Raw genomic sequence first — 18,176 nt, 5'->3', positions numbered from 1 at the left:
ATTAGATCCGCTTGTTTGATTGTGCCTTAGTCTTTTCTACTTATACTTTACAGTTTAATCATAGTTTAAAATACAAATTGTATAGTCTAGTTCAAGAACGTATTTTTTTTAACTAGAAGCTATAAAAGCATAATCACAAACAATTTCCTGATGTTTATAACCACTGGTAAGATTTATTCAGTGCACATAGAATTTTAACCATTTACCACAGAATTTAACTTTGGTTTCTATGTGCATGTCTAGTACCTCTTTGATACCTCTTCTTTGTTATACTCAACACCTCTTCTGTTTTATTGGCTAAAGTTTTTCTTTTAACTTAATTTTTTTAGGGGATTAATTTTCAAAGTAACTTTTAAATTTTCCAAATACTCTTGCCTAACAGGCATGCCATACTTTGGTTTTAAAAACTGATAGCTTGAGGTAGTGATTGGAATTTGGTTTACCTACCTCCAGTGTTTTCCATTTTATCCTCTCTATGGGGGTCTGTATGTGCTGTCTGTGAACCTGGTCAGGCTGCTTAAGAAATACAAAAAAGTAATGAGTAAATTTTTACCATTTTATCTTCTGTGGAAATAAAGGTTCATACCTGCTTCCCTGCTCTCTGTAAGGCTTTTCCATCTGATATTTTCTTGGTTTTGTTTTACAATACCAGAATGTCTCTTAAAGCTTCTTGGCCAGGTGGCTTTCTTATCTAGTCACTTTGAGTCAACACCTCCCTTACAACCCCACAGACTTTTTTTCATTCACCAGCAACCCCAAGTCCCTCTCAGCAGAGCTGCTCTCAATCTATTCATCCCCCAGCCTGTGTTGATACCAGGGGTTGCCCTGACTCAGGTGCAGCACCTTGCACTTGGCCTTGAGGTTCCTGTAAGGCCCGCTTCTTAAGCTTGTCCGGGTCCCTCTGTATGGCATCCTGTCCCTCTGGTGTGTCAACTGCACCACTCAGCCTGGTGACATCTGCAGACTTACTGAGGGTGGACCAATCCCACTGTCGGTGTCAATAATGAAGACATTTAATAGCACTGGTCCCAATATGAGCCCCTGAGGGACAACACTTTTCATTGATGTCTATCGGGACACTGAACCATTGCCCACTAACCCTCTGGATGTGACTGTCCAACCAATTCCTTATCCACCTAAAAGTCCACCATCTTTCCAATTTAGAGTGAAGGGTGTGGTTGTGTCAAAGGCTTTACAGAAGTCAGATAAATGACATCTGTAGCCCTTCCCTTGTCTACTGATGTAGTCACTCCACTGTAGAGAGCAACTAGTTTGGTCAGGCAGGACTTGCCCTTGATGAAGCCATGCTTGCTGTCACAAGTCACCTTCCTTTCCTCCATGTGCCTTAGCATAGCTTCTAGTAGAATCTACTCCATGATATTCCCAGGCACAGAGGTGAGGCTGGTAGGTCAATAGTTCCCAGAATCCTCCTTTCAGACCTGTTTAAAAATGGGTGCATTGTTTGCCTTTTCACAGTTACCACAGACTTAGCCTGACAACTCTGACTTTTCAAAGCAGTCATGGCAGTAAAACTGTTTTTGGTGCACATTATGTACACCTTCTTTATTCCAGCGCTGCTGCCCAGAACCAAGTAAGAGGATTCCCTCTTGGAGTGGCCGCCCCATCTGGATGGAGAAGATGGTGCTTTGCAGAGTGAAGGTTCCACACACCTTTGCTGTTCACTCCTACACTCGTCCCACCATATGCCAGTACTGCAAACGGCTGCTTAAGGGCCTTTTTCGCCAAGGAATGCAGTGTAAAGGTAAAAATTTCATTTTCTGCTGCAGCGATAAATTTCAATAAAGGTTTTGTATTTAAAACTAATTTCAGCTTAGGCGGTTTGCATACTGAAAAATAGGGCAGTGTAATTTTTGAAAAATTGCATAATTTTGAGAAGATTACGGCAACTGTCATTTTCATTTTAATAGACTGTACATTGTACATGTTTCTGAAAAATAAGATTTAGTCATACGTGGATTGAGAACACTTTAATTCTAGAAGGATAATTATGAATTAATAAAAATATGAAATGCTTCCTTTTTTTCAATGTCTGTCTTCTAGACTCATCACGAAAGAATTTGTGAGTTTTCTTTCTATTTTTCTAGTACAGGATACTGGTTACTATCTTTTGGAAATATTTTATACCAATAGGTGCCCATTCTGAACCAGCTTAGACTTCATCAGCTGCATGGTTTTTATGTAGCATATGTTAACAGGCAAGGCTTTGGTTCTCAGACACTTCCATGCAGTTCCTTGGGCATAACTACGACACTGTGATGATCTCCTGCCTCTTTATGGCTCGATAGTGCAGATCTTATCAGCTTTGTTGCAGGAAACAAAAGCCTAGTGATGAATCATAAACATGAATATGGACAGGATTTTGCATTTCTCATACGTGAATTTGTCAGACGTGGATACCAAAGGTCAGCACTTTGAGAGAGGTCACTTAGTACATCTTCAATTTGCCTTACTAGAGGAGAGAAAAAAAATTTAAGCTTACAGCTGTGTTAACATTTTTTGACTAAAAATACTGCTGTCTCATGTAAATGAGGAAGTAGTTTTATCTTTTGTTTCTGTTGTTATTAATTTGCAGTCTTTGTAGTCTGTTTGAAGTCTGCATCGTGAACTGGTTTTGATTTTTTTTTTCCAGTCAGTGTGTGTCTTGCATACATGTAATGCATAAATAATGAAGCCTGAAAAAGGTGCTTTACAGTTTTAATGTACAGATGCTGCAGACAGACCATATACAATTGCTGTGGCTATATCCAGCTGAACAAGTGGGGCTACCATATCAATTTCAGGAAAATGAGTGATACAGGATAAAAGTAGCCTTTATATATGGAAAACAAACCTAGAGAAATGTTATGTATATGCATGGGACAGAAAGAAGTGTATTCATAGGTCTCTATTTATGCAGTATAATCCTGTACTTATTTTTAGTATATCAGGACTTGATGTCAAACAATCCAGATATTTTCATACTGCCTTCTCCTACAGATTCCTAAGGTTTCCCACCAACTTCCTTGTGCGCATTCCCAAAGCTTGGGATCTTTCAGCAGTCTTATGTTCCTGAGTACCCATAAGAGCCCTGGATTTTTTGAATTCATCCAGGCTACTACTTGGACTCTGAGGATGATCTTTGGGATGTTAAGTCTGTGTTTGTGGTAATAAATTAAATGTGCACAGAAACATTCCTGGACACTGAGATCAACTGGGACAAAGTGACCTGTGTTCATGAACACATTTTCTTAGCATCCCAGCCTGGGTGGCTCTGTGCAGACTGCCTGTTCTGAGCAATTTCATAGGGTGTTCTGGTTTATGAGCTAGACTTGGAACTGTTTGCGACTGTGCTAATGCTGTGGGCCAGAAGCATGCCAGGGGATATTTGTAACTATTTACTAGACTAGAGAGTTGTATTGTAGTATCCAAAAATGTTTCTGAACATAGTTTAATTTGTTAGGATTGATTCGGTCTTCTAGTTCCCTGACAGGGTTTGAAATGTCTCTTTCTTCCAGCACCCTTCAAACTAGTGAAGTAATTGTTTTCCATGCTATGGACTGAAACCATTACTATAAAAAAGACAGTTCATGGGTCTCTTAGGATACATCCTTCCAGGCACTTCGAAGCTGAACAATATTGTATTCTGCTCTAGAATTTGGCTTCTCTGCTACAAAAGATGGAGAAATAATGACTTTTCTCTTGTCTGGTCTTAAAAGGAAAACACACTGAGCTTGCTTTAGATAGCAAAAAGAGGCTAAATTATCAGTGTGAAAGCAGTTAAAGGGCGCAATAGGGAGTTTTGAAATTCATGGTGATGATAGAGTTGAAAATTACAGGGATGGTACTAATAAAGCACATTCCTGTTAATGCCACTAATGTTGTTCAGAAGGCTGCATCCGATACCTCAGGTACAGAAATGGCACGCATCCAGGTTAGATTCCATCTCCATGTCAGTCCAAATCTGGTCATAATGTTTTTCTATCTGCCCTGTGTCAGCAGACAGAAATGGAGCTCACAGATCAGCCAGATCTGTAACCCAAATGGTAGGGGAACTGGACTTTGGTATTTACTGCAGAAGACATTCGCTCTATGATATAGGTGTGTGATCTTAGAGCCTCTGATGTCTGCAAATCTTAGTTGGCAGGTGGGGAAAAATGTTAGAGATGAGACATTTAAATCATATAGCAATGGAAAAAAGGATGTGGATCAAATGAGAGAATGGGAAAAATTACATCATGATGGAAAAAATAGCTACAGAGAAAGCTAGAGAAGTAGAAGACTATTTTGTACTGGAAGGGGAAGTGCTGACATAATAAATAGTGGTGGGACAAATCAACATGTGACATCAGGATAAGATTGTTAATTTCCTCCTGAAGGTGACCTCACTGGTGCTGTCTTTAGTTACATGCAAATATATGAATCTGAAATGAAGCTTGTGTTTGGAAGTAGTGAATTGATAGAATGTTAGTGTCTGAGTAGGAGTGAGGTTCTGATATCATGGGCTTATTTATCTTTTGGTTTAGATTGCAGATTCAACTGTCACAAACGCTGTGCATCTAAAGTACCTCGAGACTGTCTTGGAGAGGTGATTTTCAATGGAGGTAAGACGAGAAACATGCTTTCAAATACTGACAGATCTTTTTAGGCTGAACAAGATGCATTACCATTTGTTTCTGTCATCTTTGGATATTTTACATTTTTTAATTTTATCTTCTCAGGTTTTTTTCACCTGTGGTCACTGAAAATGACGAAGTTTCTCTGTAAAGCTTACACTCTGATGACTTAAATTTTACTTATCCAGTCTTGGCAAGTTCCGTAGGCTTTGCTTGAGTTTGCTCAAGGGAAACGAAAAATCAAGAAGTCATCCCAATGTACACAGTTTAAACATCTGTTGTGATTAGTCGGCTCATTGTTCACCACAAAATATGTATTTTAAAATGTAAATATTGGAAGACAAGTACCAGTTTTTATGACTTTCCCATATCCATGATTTTCAGTAGCCCAGCAGTTTAGGGGATGAAGGAGAAAGAAAAAAACCCAACCCAAGGCAAACCAAAACAAAGAAACTCACTCTAACTTTTGGAAACCTCAGTGAAGTAGGACTAGTTTCTGAATAGACCTTGCAGAATTAAAAGAGAAATGTGGGAAACAGTTTGTGGAAGAATTTTTAGTGTCTTATTAAGTTTTAAATCTGTGTTAAGTTGATAAAATGTGTGGACAGGAAGGTGCATTAAAAACTGGTTGAATGGATGGGCCTATAGGGTGGTTCTCAGTGGCATGCAGTCTAGTTGAAGGCTGGGAACTAGTGCTGTACCCAGGGGCCAATACTGGGTCCAGTCCTGTTCAACATCCTAATTAATGATCTGGATGATGGGGCAGAGTGTACCCTCAGCAGGTTTGCTGATGATACGCCAGAGGGTTGTGCAGGCATCCAGAGGGACTTAGTAGGCTGGAGAAATGAACTCAGGGATTGTGAGACCAGAGGACCTTCAGAGGTCCCCTCCAACTTCAGCCCATTCTGTGATTGTGTTGTCTTGACCCTTGTCACCCATATTTTTGAGTGGAGCAAAATTGGTGACATATAGCAGATCGCACCAAACTGTACAGCTTGATTCAGAGGCCTGGGCAGCAGCTCTGTTAGCCATTGCAAAATGTAACCCATCCATTCATGCCTGCCTTCTCCCACTCCAAGGCTCTTCCCTGGATCTTGAGGTTGGTGACCATGAACAGTAGTGTGCAACATGATGTTGCTGCAGCCTGCTTTTACTACTCTTGTGATGCAAAGGTGCTAGGGCACACAGTTTGGGAACTATGTTTTCATATAATTCTTCTGTGGATGTAAGGAGTCATTTAGTTTTTGTTCTTTCTCCCACTCTTAAATTGAGTTTGGGTCAGATAAAAAAACCACAAACAAAAAACCCCAAACCAACCAACCAAAAAAAACCACCACACCTCAAAAAAAAGCTCCAGATCAAGGTGTTTTTATATCTTAATTCTTAGTTTTCCACAGTACAAGTTATACAGCTTTTGGAACTACTGAACTTCTGCCAGCAGAAAATCAGATGTGAATAAGATCTGTTCTGCTTTTCTCTTTTCCTGCAATACCACAGGTCCCCCTATTCTCTCTGACTTCTGTTATTATGGGCTACAAGGGCAATGACAGTAGAGTTGGGTTTCTGTTAATGGAGAATTTCATTTGCACAGGAATAATTCTCTGGGTCATCTCTAGCCATCAGAAGGTTACTTTGTCCTCATTACTTGTGGGACAGAATTACATAATGAGATTTAGGTTTAGGCTTTAAGCTATTCACTATGTTTTTTTCAATATGATTCTTGATTTGGTTGGGTCTCTCTTACCTTGGCATTTAACCAAAACAAATTGATACCATTCATTGGCATACTCTGCATTGTTCAGCAAAAACATGAAGATTTTACATTTTGTGATTGTACTTTAATGTTTATTTGCATAAATGTGAACTGAAGAAAAAAAATCTGTGGGTTTTGAGGGATTTTAGTACTTTTTTTAAAATGTGTGTTTGAAATAATATCTGAATCATGTGTTTCCAGAACCTGCTAGCCCAGGCCAGGACTTGGATATGCCAATGGAAGTCGATAGCAGTGAAATGAACAGTGATGGTAGTCGAGTTCTAGATGATGCTGAAGAGCCCTCTCCTCCAGAGGACAAAATCTTCTTTATGGATCCATCTGACCTTGATGCTGACAAAGATGAGGAAGCTGTCAAAACAATCAGGTGAGTCATAAGGTGGATGTACTTTTTTCAGTATTGTGATTAAAATGTTTCTGATTAGCCCAGTTTCACTGCTGAAAGTGTTTGTTTTTCATTTGTGTGGGTTTTTGTTTTTTTTACTTGAAAGTACTTTGTAAAGTTCTCCTGTCTCAAGAAAATCTGAAACATACATAAATTAAAAGAATATGGTCTCTTGTAATTGCAAAAAGTGTTGTGCTATAACTGTTCAAAGCATGGTAAAACTTACGGCTTAACAAGGCTAATACACGATTAAGGTCTTTGTGACTTTAGCCTAATTTAGTTATTGTTATATATATGTGGATTTAAAAGGAATTAGTCGAGATATTGTAATATTTGCATCATAGTCTATATGCATTTTAGGCAAAAGTGGGCTTTATTTATCTTGAATGTGATTTTTGTCCAATAACTGTTGCATAGTTCCTTAAACCTAGTTTGGTCTTTTTACTTGCTGTATTATTCTGAATAGTGTCGTGCTGATTTTCTTGGTAATTCTTAATGACGTAAGAGCGGTTGTGGTCAAGCTAAAGGTCATTGCAGCTCAGGGCTTAACAGCAAATTTGTGAGGAAGAGCATATAATGATACCTTCCCAACTTTCAGTGATTTATAGCTCAAGGACTTCCTGAGCTGGAAGTAGCATTTACCTCTAAGGAGGATTTTTCCGTTTATTTCTGATCAGATTTGAAGCAATTCAGGTTTTTTGGCATGTACAGCATCCTGTATCCAATTCTATAGTGTAACTATGTACCGTGTTAAAGCATCTTTACATTTTTGGGTTTGAATCTACCTGGTGATTTTGTGTATTTACAAATGTTTGTTAGTGCCACATGTAGGAGCTCTGGTAGACAGGCAGCTTGGTGGTTGATTTCATCTTCAGTGCCATTCAGACCTGCACATTTAACTAATGACTCTCTCTGAATATTAGACACTGTCAAATCATTGTCTGCAGAACAGTTAATATCCTTTAGTGTTGATGGAATTTTCTAGTGCAGTTGTGATTTGAATTAACACACCCTTTTATATTTTCATAAATTGAAAGTATGCTTAGATAGGGAGCTTCATTAGTGACCATATTAAGAAACAGCATAGTCAACATAGTCAACTTACGTAAACAAGAGGAAATAATAGTTATGCTGATGTTAATTATATTTTTATGCTGTATTAAGACAACCTGTCTCAGCAAATTGTTTTGAGAGAGGATGATTCCTGTAGGTTTCCTCACTCTAGTGTGGTTCTTCTGTGTTCCTCAGAGTAATTTAAGTACTGCAGTGCTTGCCCTAGGAGAGCTAGTGGGAGCTAATCAATACCTTATCAATTTCATCCATCAACTAAATTTGTATGGGAAGAAGAGATGCCTGTTCCTGAAAAGTATGGACTAAATGTGTATTACTGATATAATTGCAGTACTGTTGTACTTTAACTTGTTACATATTAAATTGTTTGGGTTTTTTTTTTTTTTTTTAGTCCTTCAACAAGCAATAATATTCCTCTCATGCGAGTTGTACAGTCCATCAAACACACAAAGAGGAAGAGCAGTACAATGGTGAAAGAAGGATGGATGGTTCACTATACTAGTAGAGACAACCTGGTCAGTTACTTTAGTTTCTTCCTACATTAAGTTAATTCTCTAAACCAGTGTATTTTATTTCTAATTTAGATATTCTGATTTACAGTATCACTTTAAAGACCTGTGATGTTAATTATAAAGAAATGTGGTGCAAGGGAGAAACTAGTTTATTCAGAATTCTTCCTGTGGTGATTGAACAGTAGTTTTCCTTCTCCCCTTGAGGAAGGAAAAGCATCTCCAAATTGTCTCAAATGAATTGCATGTGTAGTATTTTGGCTTTCCTGAGATGATAATTTGGAATAATTTGCTTATGTCTTTTTTCTCTTAAGCAGTTGAACTAAATATCCATATCTTTTTAAAATTCTATTACAAAAAGGATGGAAATAATTACCAAATGATGAGTACTGAAGTGTTTGACAATATTATTCTAATGGTCTAGGTGTTTTATAAATATTTGTGTAGATTTGGGAGCTCTTCATTCCTCTAGCAATTTACTCTACCTGAAAGTAAGCATTATTGAATACCAGCCCCTCCCCCTGAACAAACTCACTATTCCTCTTGATGTCAGTGGAATAAAAAGTTGTGGCTTGACTGTATGTCCTTGGTCATGGATGCATCCTCCAAAAAAACTGTGTTGTTTGTTGCCCATGCAACCAATAATGATCTCTTAATTACGCCCTCTTAGGCAAACTCCTTGGTTTTGTGTATTGAGGAGGAAGACAAGGAAGAGTAACAGGGTTCCTTAATGTTATCTGATGAAAGAAAGGGAATCCTCTTGTCTGTTGGGAGATGAATGAAAAAGACGAAGTCAAGAAGTTCCCAGATCTCGTGGAGAATTATATCGTATTGAGACTGTTCATGAAAGGCAGCATACAAACATTTGCGGTCTTTATCACTGTGGCATCTGATTGAAGGGGACTTAGGGAATTTAGAGAAGCAAAGTTACTTAAGCTCTGCTGAAATCGAGCTGAGAGGTGATAATACTTAGGTTACGGTAATATTTTCACGTCTTGTGATCATCAGCTAAACTGACCGCTGTAAGTGGTCTGTCAAAAACTGCCTTACAAAGCATTTCTTTCAGATGCAGTTTCCTAATAACTAGATGTATTTATCACAATCCAAAATAAGTATCTAACATATTTCAGAGGAGATTAAAGTCAGAGCTACATAAGAGTCACAATTATCATCAGCTGGTTATGGAAGAACTAAGGCCAGGTAGCAGACAAAGGTGAACAGTTCTAGCAGAACTGTTCAGGGCAGACCTGGTATTCAGCTCTGATTTAAACTTTCAGTACACATTTTTCCGTGGATTTTTTTTGAGCCTTCTCATAGAACGGTGATCAGATGATACATCTGAGGTTAGTTTGATTTTCCTCATCTGTCAGTCTACTCATCTGTCAGTACTGCTGCTACCTTGATGACATCTACTGAAAAAGACCATTCAAACAAGGTGGAGTATTCTGACCCCAAGCAACGTCCCTTCAGCCAAACAAGATCTCATAGAGCTTCCTAATGGGAGGAGACTTCCGTACTAGGCATTACAACATCGGCTATTTCCCTTGACTGCTCCATTTTCAGCAATGTCAGGCTGTTTCCTATTCCTGAGGCAACTTGGGCTTTCTATCAGTTCCCAGTGTTCATTTTAACAGCAGTGTCTGTATGCTTCTTGTGGTCCCTGGATAACAAGATATTTCATTCTTTATAACATGAAGTTTCTGTATCATCATCTGTATTCTTTTCCTGACCCTGAGCCCATCCTTTCTCAGAATAGGGTATGGGGCAGATTTTGAATCCCTGAGTAAGTTACCAATCTGTTCCTTAACTGCCCTCCTCCAAAGTCTTTCCTGATTTGTGATTTAATAAAGAGTATATATGTCCAAAGGACAGGTTTAGTTTTGTGGTTTCACCCATTTTCCATTCAGTGTTGTCTAGGAATTCCTTTTAATTAAATCCATTCACAACTGAGCTTTCTTTGTCTAACTCCTATAGGTAGTTTAAGCTTCTCCATTACTGAAGTGATTTAATCTCTCCTTAAATATGACAAAAATGTTATGCTTTTAATATGACAAAGTTTATATAGTATAATAATATTTAAAACTTTGTCATCCTGGGTCGGAGTTAAGGGGTTTGTCACAGAAAAATGGAAATGGGTTTCTGACTATATGAGATGCAAGTGAAGTATGTTAGATTCATGCAGCCATATTAACTTTCTAAATGGTTCTTTGTTTTGAGGAATATTCTTCCACTTAAATTACAAGACAGTGCAATGGTTTACTCATGTTACTTTTTGGTGGAGACGTCTACAAAATGGCTGTTTAGTCTGTCTTTTTTTTTCTTTTTTTTTTCTCCCCCCACCCCAAAATATTTTGTCCATTTGAATCTCATAATGTGTCTATTACAATTGTTACTAAATTAAAATAATTCCGACTTTTTGAGCACATACACCTGGAGTAAAACCTGTATAGTAACTGTTTTTTCCTGTATGAGGTAAATAGTGTTGTCACTGCTATTACTGTAAGGTAAATGGTACTTTAGCTGGTTTGTGGAAAAACTTTTTGAGCTTTTTCTTCAATTCAAAAAACCCCTTTATTACCAAAGTTTATTTTTTAATTTCTGTAGTCTAAGATGCAACTTTAGAGTAATGTTAATTGATTATCTTAGTAATTTAAAGCATTTTAAATAATGAGATAACAAAAGCCATATCAGTGATTTTATTCCTTATGTAAGTGTACTCTGCATTTTGTAGAGGAAAAGACATTACTGGAGACTGGACAGCAAATGCCTCACACTATTTCAAAATGAATCTGGAACAAAATATTACAAGGTAATTAATTATGAGTAATAATTCTGTTTCACGTGATTTACTCAGTGCTTTATAGATCTGAAATCTACTTGTGAGAAGTATAAGTATTTTCTCCATTTCCCCATGTCTTTTTTAATCAATACTGTGACCAGGTTAATTGTTGGCCAAAGCCTGTAAGGGAGAAGGACCAAGACTAACTCTGAGAAGGTGCTTGCAACTGCTGTTCTAATTCCCTTGAGTATGTCTCTCCTTACATTTTGCATGTACTGTTCTCCTGAATTACCTGGCCTATTAAGCTTTGCTCACAATTTGGCTGCCAGTCAAATAAAGGCTAGGATTTTGTGTTCTCTAAGTAGTGACTGAAAATTTGCATGCCTATGTATTTTATTTCAAGGTTCCAAAAATTAAATCATTCCCAACTGTACAACTGAAAGTTGCAAACAAGATTTTGAAGAAAACTTACTGTGCAGCCTGGAGTTTATAAAAATGAAGCTTAGTGTATTGTTAATGTAGTATTGTGTTGAGTGGTGGAATATTCAGAAAATGCATTTGAATGTATAAACAGGATTTTCCCTTTCTTGTCTTATACCTTTAGGTGTGGGTCCAAATCTTGCAGCTTCTTCCTTTATAGCATCTCTAAGATCAAGCCTTTTCTCTGTACACCCAGCTAAACTTGCCCAGATCCTTGTCATCCCTATCTTGACCAATGCAGTCTCTTCTCAGACCTCTCTGATACTTGTATTGCCCTGTGCATTCAAAACACAGCTGGTAAAATATGTTCCTTGCTCGTTGCTCCGTTATGTCACTGCTTTTAGTCCTTTGACTTGCTCCTTTGCATCCCTTGTTCTAACTGCTTAGATCTCAGGTTGTTTGTCTTTACTGTTAGTCCTTCACAGTTTTTGCCTTTACATTTACATTTACTTGCTCTTAATCAGCTACTGTCTCTTATCCCCTAATGCCAACCTGGTGTTCACTTGCCTGTTCACTACTTTTGCAAGTGACATGCACCTGCACACCTTACCATTTATGTGGAATGTCCTCCTCCAGCTAGTGTGAACTTGTGTAACCCTTTCTTCTTTCATTCAGACCTGTTCTCCTGTACTACATTTACCTGGTCTTAAACTGACCAGATGGAGGAGTCAGAATTAATTCTTAATATCTGTATGAAAGAATCTTCACCCAAAATGATTCAGATGCATAAAGCAGTGCTTATTGACTAGCTTGTATAACTACATCCTCCTTTTAATGTCATATTTTCACTTTTCTCCTGTGTCATGCTCTTCTATAGCTAAACTGTATAAACTACAAGGGGAAAGTGGTCATTCTATAGTTGTGCATCATTTGCATATGGGATAGGGTTGTGTCTCATGATGAATATAAATGTAGTTTGAGTAGAAGATAGTATAGTTGTACAGAGAGAACCTGTGGGCCTGAAAGTCTCTCTAGGCTTGGATATAGGAATTCAGAAAACTGTGGGTGGGCACTGCTCATGTGCAGTTTGTCATTAGTTATGAAGCTTTGTGTTTGTTTGTTTTTTTTTTTAATATTTTATTTGATTTCTTTGCAATGCTTCAAGTTTTGAGTGTTAGTAATATGTTATGTGTGTTTTCATTTTTTAATCTTTAATGTCTTTCTTCAGGAGATTCCACTTTCAGAAATTCTCCAGGTGACTCAGCCTCGAGATTTTTCAAACGTGGTGCAGGGCAGCAACCCGTACTGTTTTGAGATCATCACTGACACGATGGTGTACTTTGTTGGCGAAAACAATGGCAGCGGTCATCACAGTCCAGTTCTTGCTGCCTCCGGAGTTGGACTTGACGTAGCTCAGGGCTGGGAGAAAGCCATTCGTCAGGCTTTGATGCCAGTCACTCCTCAAGCTAGCGTTTGCACTGCTGCAGGACAAGGAAAAGATCACAGTAAGCAGGCAGACAAGGCACTATTATTCATATGCTGAAGCAGTTAATGGTAGCGGTTCCCTTCAGGAAAGTGCTTATTTAGAGTGAAGTTTTGTCTATTGATTCTCTGCTGAATTGGGTCCATAATTTTCCAACTCTCTAAAGAGTGACACTTAGGTTTGTGGAAGGTGGGCAAATCCTTTAATCTGTTGTAGCAGAAAGTAGTAAAGCATCAGATTTACAATATGAATGCATGTTGCAGAGTTTTATTGTAGGAGCATTAAGAACACCTAGTTGCTTGATGAAAAAAGGGAGCATAGATTAGATATTTCTAATAATAACTAAATAATAATTTATATAGCTAACATAATAATAATAAAGAAATAGATTCAGATTATATACATATTCTTTGAAAGAATTAAATTTGGATGCTTTTTGATGTTATCACCTATATATATATTTTTTAAATTGTGTGAGACCTCATTAGCTAAGGAGAAGAGAAGGGGTTAGTGTTGCAATGTAGATACCATCAGTGATGGAAAGAACTTGTGCTGAGTTGTGGGTAGTTATAAAAAGTACTCTATTCTTCTTTTTGTGCAGCTACCCTCCCTTTCATTCTCTGGCATAGGATCATATTAATTATCAAGGCTCCACTAAATTGTATATTGAGTTCTTTCTCTTCAGATGTCTCCTTCTTCCTTTCAATGACATTGTTTCACATTCTATACTGAGATTTATGCTTTCATTTTTTAGTTTCCTTCCATCTTCCAGCAATTCTTTAATCTTCTTTCAGTGATATTTTCTTTTGCTGGAGATTCTGAGGTTAGTTTTTCTGCCTCTGATATCTGCTACTCCGCGTCAGCCAACAGTTAAGAAACACTAGTCTGAGATAGAGGCACTTTCTGAAAATGGTCTAAAATAGTAAACTATGAAATGCCAGTACTGGTATCAGTACTTAATTACAGTGAAGAAACAGACCTGTAAGGTGGTGCCTCATACTTGGCCTTACACGTAATGATGCTTTTACTATGGAATTCTTAGTTCCAAATGTACATATACCACAACTCCCTTTGTTTTCTAGAATCTAAGGCTTACTGTTGTTGAGACTTTACAAAGACAGTTGCTTCTTCCAAAACAAGTTTTTTTTCACATCTAAATAATAACATTTCGGTGACATTTGTAGGGAATAGAACTGCAGGGGTAGATATCAAGAAGTATTTTAGCATGTTTAGGATTGTAGAAGTATGAGAAACTACTATGAGTTGGGGAGTGGCACTTACATATTCTTAGACAAGTCAGGTTGGCTTTTAAGCTCTCAGAAGCCCCCAATATGTCCGTTCATCCCTCTTTGTGCTACACATTGTGAACCAGTAAACGTATCCCAAGAGCCTTTCAGAAAATTAGACTTTAGTTAAAGAAAGTTCCAAGAATTTCAAATATGTTCCTTTAAAAGAAATACCAAAAGGAGGAGGGAGACATTGCTAGTGCTTAAAATACTTGGAGCAGGGAATTTGTAGTCTCAAAATGTCCATGAGACACTAATCAGTCACTTTATACCACATTCTGGCCAGGAAGTAGCTAGAAATGAGGATGCTCTTCCAGTTTGACCCATGGGAAGGAATCTTTTCTAACTTTGTGCCTGATGTTTGGGGTGGGCTGTTTCTTTGTGGGATGTTTCTGAGCTGAAATGAGAGAGTTAGTAAGTTGTTTACCTGGGATAGATTACGTATTGAATTGTGGCATTACTGATTTCTTCAGAAGTGACTACTTTTCAGCCTTTACTCTTGCCTCTTTCAGACACCAGAAAAATGGATTTATTTGGAAGGAGTGACTCAGTCTTTACCTACCAGATATTTTGTATTCTGTAGCCATCTGTGGAGAAGGGTGTTCTCTTTAAACAGTTTCAAAAACTGTATCTTCACTTTCTAGTTACCTTGCTGCAGTTCGTGTTGACCTTAGGAACTTCTTTGCTCAACTTCTTTCTTGGTTTTCCTTGTGTTCTGTTTTGTTGGTTGTTCCAGTACAGGCTTAACTGTAGTCAATAATCAATAGGCATATGCAAGGCTGTAATTGCAGTTCGTATTTCGGATGCAGAGTCACATAATTTAGAGTGTCTTTGAGAATTAGTATTCATTGCTGTCCTATCTCTGTAAATTCCTTCTTTGAGATAAAGCGCAGGTGGCAAAAATCAGATACGGACATTTTCTTTGTTCCTAAAATTGTGTTTTTAAAGCTCAAGACTCTTTTTAGGGTGATAAAGACTTTTCAAAGTGCTAGTAAATCTATAGGGTATTTTCTATCCATCTTGTAGATGAGTTTGTTCATTCTTTTTTGTTATTTTTTTTCTGTTTTTGTTTGGTTGGTTGGGTTTTGTTTTGGTTTTGTTTGTTTGTTTGAAGAGGTTAACATAAAAGAATCACAGAATTATTAGGGTTTGAAGGGAGTTCTACAGATCATCTAGTCCAACCTGCCTGCCAAGGCAGAGTCACCCAGAACAGGTTACACAGGAACATGTCCGAGTGGGCCTGGGATATCTCCAGAGAGGGATATCCCAGCAACAAATGATAGATGTCCATTAGTGTGACATGCTTTGATTTGGTCTTGAAAGTCAAAGGAGAGAGAAGTGTGTTTTGTGCCTTCCTTGGTATATCTCTTCTTGTCCATGCATCATAATGTAATGGAATCTTCATGTCAATGTCTGGTGCAGATTGAGGAATTCTTCATCCGGTGCTTTTACTTGCAAATTACATTTCCTGAATGTGCTCATATATTCCAAGGTTTGATATGCTCCTGTAGTTTATCCGTGAAACAAACATTTTTTTTTTTTTTTTTAGTATATATTATGGGCTTTATTGCCTTTTAAATTGTCAGTTCTTTTGTTACTTGCTTTCCCTGATTTGTTTCCTTTTCTTATGTGTTAATTCTGTATATCCTGGTGCCACAGAAAATAGGCACCCACATTGATTTGACTAGAAGGGACCTATCTGGTCTTCTGGCCTGTATTTTTCTATATTACTGCCAGAAATCATTATTCATTTAATGAACTCTGATACAATTGCTGCATTACTGTTGCTTTTGGTTCTCCAGCTGTATATTGTGTACACACTTGTACTGTTCTACTGTTTTTGTAATCAATACAAAATACAATAGACAAAAGTAGACAGATAATCCCTGCAAAACTCCCATGGTTATTTTTCTAATCCATCTGTAAAATAAGAGTTTCAGGGTATGATGTTTCTGCAGAACAACAGTAAAAATCATTTCACTGTGACTGGGTTAGAAGTCAGTAAAGGTTGTTGATTTTTCAGTTCCCCCCCCCCCTTTTACTAAAAAACAGTCTGTCCTTCCTGTTTACTTACTCAGTTTTATCTTCTTTATTGCAGAAGAGTTGTCTCTAAGCATCTCTGTTTCAAATTGCCAGGTCCAGGAGAATGTGGTGAGTCATTTGCATTGTATTATAGTCGTATTTATTTATCTGGGTATTACAAAGTAATTGGTAGTAAGGGTGTCTGGCTCAGAAAACAACACCAGGGCACTGTAGCTAAAGAAATCCATGTTGCGTGCAGGAAGCACTGTTAACCTGCCACAGCTGTTAAGTTTGTATGAAAATATCCCTGCTTATAGTGCAGCTGAGTGGATCCTCTTCAGGAAAAGTTTGTTGTGTTTTCCCACTCGGTTCAGTGTAATGATGGTATCCTTTACAGAGTTTGATTAATGCCAAATATAAATACAGCTTAGCCAGTACTCACTAATACAGTCCTGACCATTTTGATTACTTCTGATATTTGTGATTTCTTTTTTTCATGTGCTAGGATATCAGCTCTGTGTACCAAATATTTGCCGATGAAGTGCTGGGTTCTGGTCAGTTTGGTATTGTATATGGAGGTAAATGGCATTATGTTCCATTATACATTTTTGAAGGTAGAATGTCTGATAAAATTAGCCTTTTCCTATTTACTTAGCTCTATCTGGAATGTCTAGATGAAGTTTATCTTGTTAAAAGTTTGGTTTAAATTACTTTGTCTTGTGTCTCTGCAGTTTTATATACACTATTTCTTACAATTAAATTTTTGCATTTACAGTTTTGCACTGGCATCATAATCAGTTTAGAATATGCACTGCATTTTGATCACAATTCAATACAAAGCAATCCTATTCTGAATTTGGCCTTGGTTAATGATTTTTTTTTTTTAATTTGCAAATTCTAACACTGTTGTCTGTGTTATACAGTATTAGAAGTCATGTATTTGAAGAGGCTGTCAGTTATACCTGTTTTGAATGACCCCTGCGAGATGTGGCCAAAAGCAAATAGAAAAACACATAGTTAAGGGTTTGACAGTATTTATACAAACGTATTATTGACAGATTTTATGCAAACAAATTTCTGTCAGGAGGATAAATTAGAGAGAAGAATTCTTTGTCAAGAGCCTTGAAACACAAACCTAGGTTTCAAATGTATTTTATCACCTAGATTTAAAAACTTCCATTGCTGCATATAACTTGTTAATAATGTGTAATAACAAAAAGAAGAAATACCAGAAATACATCATATGAACTGTTTCTATCTCTTTTTTTTTTTTTTTAATCTTATATCTCAAGTGTTGAGAAAACCACAGACCATAAATCTGGAAAGAAAGAAAAAGTCTTAAGTAATGATTTAAAAGTGGTAACTTTTCTACTTCTGTCATATTTCCTTTCTAGTCAGGAAGTATTGTGGCTGTGATTTTTCTGTGTGCCAGTTGCATAGTTAGATACTGCTTTATGGAGATATAGTTTGGTCTGGTTTTACATCACTCTTGAGAGAGGTCAGTTTTTTTCCCCACTGTATTTCTTAGAGCATAGTGTGAATCAAAGTGTGCTCCTTCTATTATGAATAGAAATGCACACATGCAGACACTATTTTAATGGTTGGATTTTATTTCTAAATATGTTCTTCTAAATTGCCTTGTAGATAAATCTCATCTTGATATTTTGCATGATTCAATGCTTATAAATGCTTGTAAGCATAATAAGTATTTATGAAAAGCTTTCATTATATTAATTTTTTTTTCCTTAATGAGGCCTTAAAATATGCAGGATATGCATACTTCTTAAGATAAAATCATGGGCAGAAGCAGTATGAAAAGAGAATATAAAAGACTATT

At 37.2% G+C, this 18,176-nt stretch overlaps 1 protein-coding gene across 1 annotated transcript in view; it reads left to right on the top strand.

Annotated features, from left to right (window-relative positions):
* PRKD3 (protein kinase D3) overlaps positions 1–18,176 on the top strand; it is a 45,108-nt gene that overhangs the window by 18,050 nt on the left and 8,882 nt on the right. Inside the window, exons 6-13 of the mRNA XM_027901476.1 lie at positions 1,573–1,762; positions 4,524–4,601; positions 6,568–6,751; positions 8,232–8,355; positions 11,081–11,158; positions 12,777–13,053; positions 16,416–16,468; positions 16,845–16,917. Of these exons, the coding sequence (XP_027757277.1) occupies positions 1,573–1,762; positions 4,524–4,601; positions 6,568–6,751; positions 8,232–8,355; positions 11,081–11,158; positions 12,777–13,053; positions 16,416–16,468; positions 16,845–16,917 (1,057 nt within the window). The remainder of the gene's footprint in view (positions 1–1,572; positions 1,763–4,523; positions 4,602–6,567; positions 6,752–8,231; positions 8,356–11,080; positions 11,159–12,776; positions 13,054–16,415; positions 16,469–16,844; positions 16,918–18,176) is intronic.

The sequence above is a fragment of the Empidonax traillii genome, unplaced genomic scaffold (genome assembly GCF_003031625.1).
Source record: "Empidonax traillii isolate 1590-97213 ecotype Southwest subspecies unplaced genomic scaffold, ASM303162v1 scaffold786:size292376, whole genome shotgun sequence".
Lineage (NCBI taxonomy): Eukaryota > Metazoa > Chordata > Aves > Passeriformes > Tyrannidae > Empidonax > Empidonax traillii.
Note: the sequence above shows the minus strand (reverse complement) of the source record. Positions and strands in the feature narration are given on the sequence as shown.